General features: G+C 41.8%; 1 protein-coding gene across 1 annotated transcript in view; it reads right to left on the bottom strand.

Moving 5' to 3' along the window:
- Nucleotides 1-2,141, bottom strand: part of LOC130294092 (zinc finger protein 84-like) — a gene marked incomplete at its 5' end in the record, with an annotated part of 41,809 nt that extends 39,668 nt beyond the window's left edge. Inside the window, one exon of the mRNA XM_056543559.1 lies at nt 1,452-2,141. Coding sequence (XP_056399534.1) covers nt 1,452-2,141 — 690 coding nt within the window. The remainder of the gene's footprint in view (nt 1-1,451) is intronic.
- Nucleotides 2,142-11,322: the final 9,181 nt, after the last annotated feature.

Raw genomic sequence — 11,322 nt, forward strand, 5'->3', positions numbered from 1 at the left:
TCTCAGTGGCAGGACCCCAGCAATCAGACATCTTATCCCTTATCCTTTGAATATGGGAGAATATGTCTCTGGGTGGAGTACCCCTTTATTAACCCCTTAAGGACCCGGGCTTTTTCCGTTTTTTCATTTTCAATTTTTCCTCCTTAACTTTAAAAAATCATAACTCTTAAAAATTTTCACCTAAAATTATATATAATGGCTTAATTTTTGCGTCACTAATTCTACTTTGTAATGACATTAGTCATTTTACCCAAAAATCTACGGTGAAACGGGAAAAAAAATCAATGTGCGACAAAATTTGTGAAAAAACACTATTTTGTAAGTTTTGGGGGCTTCTGTTTTTACGCAGTAAATTTTTTGTCAAAAATGACACCTTATCTTTATTCTGTAGGTCCATACGGTTAAAATGATACCCTACTTATATAGGTTTGAATTTGTATCACTTCCGAAAAAAATCATGAATACATGCAGGAAAATTTATACGTTTAAAATGGTAATTTTTTGACCCCTATAACTTTTTTATTTTTCTGTGTTCAGGGCGCTTTGAGGACTCATTTTTTGCGCCGTCATCTGAAGTTTTTAGCGGTACCATTTTTGTTCTGATCAGACTTTTTGATCACTTTTTATTCACTTTGACGCCGGGCCCGCCGCGATATGATGCGGGGTCACCGTGTGATATCGCAGGACCGGGACTCATGACGTACACATACGTCATGGGTCCTTAAGAGGTTAATATTGGGCCCCCTCTCGTCTATGTCCACCACTGTTACTTAGATTGAGAGGATGGATATTTAGAAGGCAGAAATACGGGGTAAGGGGAGACTTCTCCCACAAGTAAACTAACTTTGTCCCCAAAATCAGGACTGAAATCCTGCAGAAATGCATGGGAACAGAGTTCCTGCACTTTTTCCCTAGCAGGAACACCGTTCCCATTAGCAGGAGTACTACAGGACCAGCCCTTGAGGTGAGTTCCCACACCTTTTTTTTTTTAACTAGGACTAGACCCCTACCAAAAACCCCGTTCCTTGGGCAGTCCCAAAACAAGTAATACATAGTAATAATGTACCTTTCTCAGGTAGGTATGTCCAGTAAAGCTTAGAGACTGCGGAGTACGTCCGGAGTGTGATACGTGCTATAAGGATTTTTTTTTTTTTATCATTTTTTTATTTTCACATTTTCAGAAAACAGGTCAATGTATAAGGATTGGTTTTACTTATTCGCTATATATTGAACAGTCCTTCTCGTCCTTGAATAGGGACTAAATTTGCACATAGTAGAATTCATAACAGGGAGAGCATATTGTCAAATCTGCAAAGGAGAACGATGACAATGACTCAAGAGTGAGTTTTCTGATAGTGAGCAAGATATGATTTAAAAGTAAAATATTTCCCACATTCTTGACACGAAATTGGCTTCTCCCCAGTGTGAATTCTCTGAATAAAACATTTCCCACATTCTGTGCATGAAAATGGCTTCTCACCTGTGTGGATTCTTTGATTTTCAAGAAGACCTGATTTTATAGTGAAACACTTTCCACATTCTGAACAGGAAAATGGCTTCTCCCCTGTGTGGATTCTTTGATGTTCAACAAGAACTGATTTCTGAGTGAAAGATTTCCCACATTCTAAACAAGAAAATGGCTTCTCTCCTGTGTGAGTTCTCACATGGCTATCAAGCTGTGATTTGAAAATATAACATTTCCCACATTCTAGGCATGAAAATGGCTTTTCCCCTGTGTGAGTTTTTTGATGTCTAAGAATAGCTGATCTACTGCTATAAAGTTTCCCACATTCTGAACAAGAAAATGGCTTCTCCCCTGTGTGAGTTTTTTGATGTTCAAGAAGACTTGATTTTATAGTGAAACACTTTCCACATTCTAAACATGAAAACGGCTTCTCCCCTGTGTGAATTCTTTGATGTTCAACAAGAACTGATTTCTGAATAAAAGATTTCCCGCATTCTGAACAAGAAAATGGCCTCTCCCTGGTGTGAATTCTTTTGTGTTTAACAAGGATTGATTTATGACTAAAACATTTCACGCATTCTGAACAAGAAAATGGCCTCTCCCCTGTGTGAATTCTCAGATGACCAACCAGCCTTGATTTGACTGTAAAGCATTTTCCACATTCTGAACATGAAAATGGCTTCTTCGCCAGCCAATAGCAGCATTGCTGGGGAGGTGACAGTATTGTCACCTCTCCCCAGCAACGGCAGGTGATTGTTAGTGTATCGTACACCGCCGATCACCATCTAGTTCCGGGTCATCGGGTCACCACTGACCCGAATGACCGGAATCACCGCAGATCGCCCGCGCGATCGCCGACATGTGGGGGTCCCGGGACCCCCCTCGGCGTTTGCCTCGGACGCCTGCTGAACGATTTCAGCAGGCGTCCGGTTTCGCAACGCGCGGCGGGATGCGAAATTCGCCAGGTCGTATGAGTACATGCCTGGTCCTTAAGACCCAGGGCGCAGGGACGTACTCATACGTGCCTGGTCCTTAAGGGGTTAAAGGGGTACTCTGGTGGAAAACTTTTTAATTTTTTTTTGTTTTTTTAAATCAACTGGTGACAGAAAGTTAAACAGATTTGTAAATTAGAAAAAGAGTTGGAGAGGCTCTTGTCAATCAAACCACCAAAATAACCCGGTACTAAAAATGTAGATAGTATAGTAGGATAGTGGTATTATCCTACTATATTATCTACATTTTTAGCACCTCAATAAATATATTTCTATATACCATACACTTTCCTATTTGTCCGAAACCCTGAGCCCCAACATACATTTTATTTATCAGTTCATTTATTTAACACCTTGGTTTATAGGTGTCATACATTTTATTTATCAGATTTGTAAATTACTTCTCTTAAAAAATCTTTATCCTTCCAGTACCTATTAGCTGCTGAGTACTACAGAGGAAAATATTTTCTTTTTGGAACACAGAGCTCTCTGCTGACATCACGAGCACAGTGCTCTCTGCTGGCATCTCTGTCCATTTTAAGAACTGTCCAGAGTAGGAGAAAATCCCCATAGCAAACATATGCTGCTCTGGACAGTTCCGAAAATGGACAGAGATGTCAGCAGAGAGCACTGTGCTCGTGATGTCAGCAGAGAGCTCTGTGTTTCAAACGGAAAAGAATTTCCTCTGTAGTATTCAGCAGCTAATAAGTACTGGAAGGATTAAGATTTTTTAATAGAAGTAATTTACAAATCTGTTTAACTTTCTGACACCAGTTGACTTAAAAAAAAAAGTTTTCTACCGGAGTACCCCTTTAACCTCTTAAGGACCATGGACGTGTATACACGTCCAATGGCCCTTAACCGGGTATGACGCGGGCTCCTGACTAGAGCCCGCGTCATACCGCCCGGCCCCCAGCTGATTCTTGTAGCTGGGGGCCGGCGTTAATAGCCGACAGCTATTAACCCTTTAGATCGCCGCTGTCAAAGTTGACAGCGGCGTCTAAAGGTGCCTGTATTAAGTCCCTGGTGGTCCAGTGGGGTGGATCGCCCCCCCCCCCCGCAGCGCGATCGCGGGGGAGCGATCCACTACTGAGGTAGCCTGAGGGCTTACCTCTCCTGCTGCGGCGGCTCCGGCTCTCTGAATGATACAGTCTGGCAGGACCAGGCTTTATCAATCGAGCGCAGAGCACACAGATCACTATGGTTCTATACAGCCATAGTGATCTGTATGAGGAATCTAATGATTCCTCCTAAAAGTCCCCTAAGGGGACTAAAAGTGTACAAAAAAAAAAAGGTTAAAAAAAGTTTAACACACATGTTTTGCAGACCTGGACTGTCTGTACATTGTATGTTGAGTCTGGTTTCAACTTACAATGGTCCAGAAAAGACCATTGTATGTTGAAACTATTGTACATTGAGGCCATTGTAAGTTGAGGGCTCACTGTATTCTATTTTCCCTAATACCGATGTAATTCATCAGAATGACCTAGATGGCGCTATTACATAACTAGCTTACTGACTTAGTTTATTATGTTGGGAGCACATCGCTAAGGCCCCTTTCACACTACAGGTATCATCCTGTAAAAAAAAAAACCTCCGTTATTACTCCCGGCAAAAAGTCCTGACAACGTCCGTCAAAAAATCTCATTCATGTCAAATGGGATTTTTTGAACATCCTTTTACATCAGGCATGTCCGTTTTTTACTAATTTCAGTTATTTTTGCCGGCGCATGAACTAATTTTTGGTCCGGCAAAAAAAAAATGGTGAAAAACCGGACGTTAAAATTTAACATTGAAGTCTATGGGAACCGGATGTTCAAAAAAAAACAAAAAAAAATAAACATCCGTTATCAGTTATTGTCAGGTTTTTTAACATCAGTTTTTTGTACTGAGCATGCTCAGTACAGCTTTACAAAAAAAAAGGGTTAAAAACCTGGAAAAAAAAAACGGATGTAACTGGTAATAACGGATCCTGGATGATAACTGATCAACAACATCAAGTTTTTTAAGAAAAAAATAAACATAAAAAATAACGGAGGATGGTCATCAGTTATCATCCGTTATTACCAGTTGTTGCATCAGTTTTTTTTTTTTCATCCCTTCTTGTAAAATAACAGCAGTAAAAAAGCAGGATGATACCTGTAGTGTGAAAGGGGCCTAATGTTGTTCACTGGAAAAGTGGAAGTGGGAAAAATTGAAACAATGGAAATTTTTTTTGCAAAATCAACCAAATCACTGGCCAAATGGAAGAAAGTCATCACTAGAGGTGGGGCTACACAAGAAGAGGGCTGAACCAGCAAAAAGTATCACTGTCTATATGAAAGATGGCTATATAACGTATACACCCAACTTTCTCCCAGTAAACTAGCACTGCTCAGCAGTGTTATTTAACTCCTTCCTTCCTATGCTGGGGCATAGCACTCACAACAGCAACATGTTACAATAAACTAGCGGATTTGCCGGTTTACTGGGACAAAGGAGTATAGGCGTGTTGCTGAGCAGCACCACTTAACCCTTTCACTGCCAGTTTGCAGCTAACTAGGTTGCAGCATCTCGACTAGCACTGCTCAGCAGTGTTATTTAAATCCTTCTTTGGTGTGCTGGGGAATATTGCCCATACCAGCAACATGTTACGGTAAACCAGCGGATTTGCTGGTTTACTGGGACAAAGGAGTAAAGGTGTGTTGCTGAGCAGCGTGACTTAACCCTTTCAAACAATAAGAACGAAGTCTCGGCACTCACGGGTAATCTTGAAAAATCTTGAAGTGTTTATTCACACAAATAGTATACAGGTGTACAGGACGCGTTTCGGCTTCAGGTCGTTATCAACCACAAAGCAGCATGAAGCCGAAACGCGTCCTGTACACCTGTATACTATTTGTGTGAATAAACACTTCAAGATTTTGCAAGAATACCTGTGAGTGCCGAGACTTTGCTCTTATTGTTTGATTTAATCTCTGGTCTGCGTGCACCATCTGAGACACGAGTGCCGACTCCTCCTATTTCCGACTTAACCCTTTCACTGCCAGTTTGCGGCAAACTGCAGCATCTCGAGCCTGTATAGCCAGTGCATTTCCTTGTTGTTTGATCTTAACTATTTGGGGTATGTACTGGAACCTCATTCTATCAGATAGATCTTGATGGGATCCTGCACTCGCAGGTGCTCGTCACTAAAATGTTTTTTAGCGAGACCGTGCTGTTTCTGACGTTTGCCCAGTGGTTGTTGAGTCTTGTGTGCAACTCCTCGGTAGTTCGGCCTACGTATTGTATTTTGCAAATGCATTCTATAACATAGACCACGGAATCCGAATGGCAACAAGTTTTTATTTCAAACTCTTCACGTGTCTGAATATTTATAAGTTTCCAAACTATTGATAATTGTTGACAGAAAAGGCATATGGAGTTACTATATTTGTAAACCCCCGTAACTAAAGTGGTACTCCTATTATCCTTATTAGGATTGTGTCTCTGTTGCAGGCTAGGGGCCAGAATGTTCTTCGATGTGAGGGCCCTTTTGTATGTAACATTTTGCCCTTGTGTTAGACCTGGTCCCAATATAGGGTCAGACTGAAGGACGTAATCTGTTGATGCTCACTGTTATAAGTGGTAACAAATGTTGATTTGGAGAAGCGCTCTTCATTCTTTGCCTGTTCTGGTTTTTGTTCAGGAAGGAAGACAGTCATTCTGGGATAATAGCGACAAATCTTTGAACTAGGACTGCAGGTGTTTATAATGAAAATAGGACTGCAGGTGTTTATGAGCTTGTGAACTCAAACGAGAGGAACAGCAATGGGTACAAGGGTGGCGCTGTCCTATGCTTACCTCGTGATGGGCTGTTTTGAGAATAACTGGTATCTACACTCATGGCCGTAAATGTTGGCACCCCTGAAATTTTTCAATAAAATGAAGTATTTCTCACAGAAAAGGATTGCAGTAACACCTGTTTTGCTATACACATGTTTATTCCCTTTGTGTATATTGGAACTAAACCAAAAAAGTAAGGAAAAAAAGCAAATTGGACATAATCAGAGATGAGCGAACTTCCAGTAATTCGATTTGTCACGAACTTCTCGGCTTGGCGACTACTGACTTTATCCTGCATAAATTAGTTCAGCCTTCAGGTGCCCCGGTTGGGCTGGAAAAGGTGGATACAGTCCTAGAAGAGAGTCTACTAGGACTGTATCCACCTTTTTCAGCCCACCGGAGCACCTGAAAGCTGAACTCATTTATGCAGGCTAAGGTCAGCAAACGCGGAGCGGAGAAGTTCGTGACGATTCTTGCTCATCTCTAGACATAATGTCACACCAAACACCAAAAACGGGCTGGACAAAATTATTGGCACCCTTAACATAAACTCCCCAGGGGAGTTTTAAAGGAGCATCACATGCATGAAACAATCTTATTTATCCACAATTTTGAAAGGGTGCCAATAATTTTGTCCAGCCCATTTTTGGAGTTTGGTGACATTATGTCCAATTTGCTTTTTTTTCTCCCTTTTTTTGGTTTAGTTCCAATACACACAAGGGAATAAACATGTGTATAGCAAAACAGGTGTTACTGCAATCCTTTTCTGAGATAAATACTTCCTTTTCTTGAAAAATGTCAGGGGTGCCAACATTTACGGCCATGACTGTATAAACCAGTGTTTCCCAACCAGGGTGCCTCCAGCTGTTGCAAAACTACAACTTCCACCATGCCCGGACAGCCTTCGGCTGCCCGAGCATGCTGGGAGTTGTAGTTTTGCAACAGCTAGAGGCACCCTGGTTGGGAAACACTGCTGTAAACGATACAAGGGCCAACTAAACTTTTTCAGATTTTGTTTCACACCGACAATAAATGAGGATCATCTTAACCTATAATGTCTGAACTGAAAAGATAGATTTCTGAGATCTGGAAATCTCACATTAAAATGAGAAGATAGTCCCACATGGACCAGGTGGGCTTCATCCCAAGTAGACAGGCCCCGGACCAGACTCGGAAGAATAATTGATCTGATCACTCTTTTACATTCCCCTTGGGATGGCAATACTAGTTGCCAAATGGGGTTTCTGCTCTCTCTAGACCTACGGAAGGCTTTCGACTCTTTACATTGGGAATATATGTTTTTAGCTCTGGAACGCAGGGGCTTTGGCCCGGAATTTATCAGACTCCTACGCACATTATATGCGGATCCTTGGGTTACGGTTAATGTTCGAGGTTATGCCTCGGAGGCCTTCCGGGTCAGGAGAGGAACGAGGCAAGGTTGTCCCCTCTCCCCTGTTTGCCTTAGCTATGGAACCACTGGCAGCGGTTATTCGCAACTCTCCCTCTATTTTAGGCATCAGGGCGGGGATAGGGGAACATAAAGTGGCCCTCTTTGCAGACGACCTCCTGCTGACTTTGTCCTCCCCCTTGACCTCCCTCCCTAATCTGTTTCACGTATTATCTAAATTCGCGGAGATATCGGGTTTGGAACTAAACTCTTCCAAATCAATAGCTCTGAATATAAATTTTCCAGACAGGACGGTTAAACTGCTGAAACTGAACTTTGATTTCCAAGGGAACACGCATAGTCTTCCTTACTTAGGTATTAATTTGACCCCCTCGGTTTCCTCCTTGTACTCAGCCAACTTTCCCCCCTCATTCCGAGACATTAGGAGTGACTTACGTACTTGGACTAACTTCCCCTTATCATGGTTTGGTAGAATTGCCTCGATCAAAATGAATCTCTTACCTAGAGTGCTTTATGCATTCCGTGCCCTGCCAATCTCCGTTCCCTCTCAAGCTTTAGACCGCTTGCAATCGGACTTTCTTACTTTTATTTGGAGCTACAGGGGTAGCAGAGTGGGTCGCAGGACACTGTTTGCTCTCCGTTCTCAAGGGGGATTGGGGGTCCCAAATCTTAAAAAATATTACCAAGCAGCGAGAATAGGACAGCTTACCCAATTTCACATACTCCACTCTAGCCCCCAATGGGTCTCCATCGAACAGTTAGCTGCACCTACCCATACCTCTATCCCTCTTACAGTGGCTCCTAGCTAAAGAAAGACCCTCAATCCTCTCTCCTATTTTATCACAATCGTTACAATTGTGGGATAGTCTTCGTAATAGATTCCCCTTACAATCAGCCCACACCCCGGTAGCACCACTTCTACGTAATCCTAAATTTCCCCCTGGCATGGTCTCGCTGGCTTTCTCATGGTGGACAAATAAGGGATTATTTCGCAAAGGTGACTTTATTGATAGACTGAGTATTAAACCAATAGCATACTTCCGCGCCTTCTATAAGCTACCCGACTCAGAATTAATCCGCTACAGTCAAATTTCTCACTTTTTGTCGGGTCTTAAGAAGACGGGGACGGACATTACTTCCCGCACCTCTTATGAATCAATGTGTCTGAGAGCTTTTGACAGTAGGGGCACTATCTCTTCTATCTATAACACCCTATTTTCTACCCCCACCAAATTACCGTATATGATTGCCTGGGAGAAGGACCTGGGGAAGGAAATTGACCTGAAAGTTTGGACACTTAGCACCTCTATTACCTCCTAACTCTCCATTAACACATCCTTGCAGGAAGCGGGCTGGAAGGTGCTACTTCAATGGAACTTGGTCCCTACTAGAATAGCTAAAATGTACCCCACAGCCTCTCCATTATGCTTCCGTAATTGCCAGCAGCAGGGAACTATGTTCCACATTTGGTGGACTTGCCCACGAGTAAAACGCTTTTGGATACGGGTCTACTATTTTATCCTGTCGATCACAGGTGTGAACCATGTGAAATCCCCGGAGCAAGCTCTATTAAATGCCCCAATCCTGAATGTCTCAAAGGGACTTCGCAAACTTATTTCCTACATCTTTCTAGCCGCCAAGATAGCTATAGCGACTAATTGGAAATCAGGTTCTGTGCAATTTCAGCTGATACACCCCAAGCTAAACTGGATAACGGCTAATGACAAACTGACGAGCCTCCTAAATGATTCCCAACAGTCTTTTGATGCTACCTGGCAACCTTGGGTGGACTATCTGGGTAACCCTTCGTGAAGTTTCTGCCTTTCTGCCCTTTTCCTCTCTTTCTCTCTCTTCTCTTTCTCCTTCCGGACCTATCTTCTCACCCTTGTTTCACTATACGTGTTGTCTTTCCCTGTGTGTCTGTCTTTGTATTGGTCACAACCCGGTGTTACCGGGCTAATCGGTCTTGACATATATTGATTGATTTAGATAGTCGGGTCTCCTCCAAATAGCTCATCTTGTGACTATTGTTCAATCGGAGGAACCTTTATAAAGTATCCCTATTCGGAAGCCACAACTGGCTTGTGACTTGGCGATCCGAGTTTATCGGACTTATGTTTACTGTATTGATAACTTACATATGGGAGTTTACATTCCTTCTCTGTTGGCATAAAGTGCCTTAACTATGTTACATGTATTGTATACTTTATTCTTTACTGAAAACCTTAATAAAAACATTGAAACAGAAAATGAGAAGATAGTCACCACAACCCACCTCAAATTCACAGATTCGAATATTTATTCATCCTTTTTCAGTGCTGTACCAATATTCCATTTGCCCGTACAAACGTATCCGGTTGAACAGCCAGCGATAAGACATTCCATTCCCAAGCAAAAGTTTATTACAAAAAAGGTTCACGTGAAATGGACATTGCCTACCTTGCCTATCTTTGAGGCCATTTGACACAAAACTGACATTGCCTATCTTGGATTTCAGAAGAAGCGTCATTTGACGTGAAATAAACATTGCCTACCTTGCCTATCACGCGAAACGGACATTGCCTACTTTGCCTATCTCGGAGGCCAGAGGAAGTGTAATTTGATGTGAAACAGACACAGTGCTCACTGCTGACACCTGATGCCCGTATCAGGAACTGTCCAGAGCAGGAGAAAATCCCCATAGCAAACCTCTCCTGCTCTGGACAGTTCTTGATATGGACAGAGGTGTCAGCAGAGAGCACTGTGGACAAGAAAAAAAAAAAAGAAATTCAAAAAGAAAAGAATTTCCTCTGTAGCATACAGCTGCTAAAAAGTACTGTAAGGGCAAAGATTTTTTAATAGAAGCCATTTACAAATCTGTTTACCTTTCTGGCACAGGTGATTTAAAAAAATAATAATTTTTTCCACCGGAGTAACCCTTTAATAGTGTTGTAGGGGTGCCCCTTATCTGTAAACCTTTTTTGTAAAATCCATCTGCTTGGGTCTGGAATGACTTATCGTTGGTGCAGTGCATCTAGATACGGGTAAATGGAATACTAGTACACCATTTTAGGTCCGGGGTTTGAAGTGGGTTGCAGTGACTTCTCATTTTCATGTGAGATTTCCAGATCCAGGAAATTTATAGAATTTTTATACGGTATAAAGAAGTACCACATTCATGGTCATGAAAATATTTTTCCTGTGTGAGTTCTTTTGTGTGGAATTTATTCTTTGTTAAAATGACTTTGCATGTACAGTTCATGAAAATGGCTCTTCTGTGTGACTTTTTCGATGGTTCAAAAAATTTGCTTTCTTGGTGAAACTTTTCCCACATTCTGAACAAGAAAATCGCTTCTCATCTGTGTGAGTTGCTTGATGTTCAAAAAGATGCGAGTTCCGAGTAAAACATTTCCCACATTCTGAGCATGAAAATGGCTTTTCCCCTGTGTGAGAAGGTTGATGGTAAAGAAGATGTGATTTACTAGTAAACATTTTCCACATTCTGAACAAGAAAATGGCTTCTATCCTGTATGAATTCTCTGATGTTCAAAAAAAAGCAGCTTTCTGACTAAAACCTTTTAGAATTTCCCACATTCTAAACATGAGAATGGCTTCACTAATGTGTGAATGCTCTGATGTTCAACAAGCATTGATTTATTAGTAAAACCTTTCCC

Source organism: Hyla sarda, chromosome 1 (assembly GCF_029499605.1).
Source record: "Hyla sarda isolate aHylSar1 chromosome 1, aHylSar1.hap1, whole genome shotgun sequence".
Classification (NCBI taxonomy): domain Eukaryota; kingdom Metazoa; phylum Chordata; class Amphibia; order Anura; family Hylidae; genus Hyla; species Hyla sarda.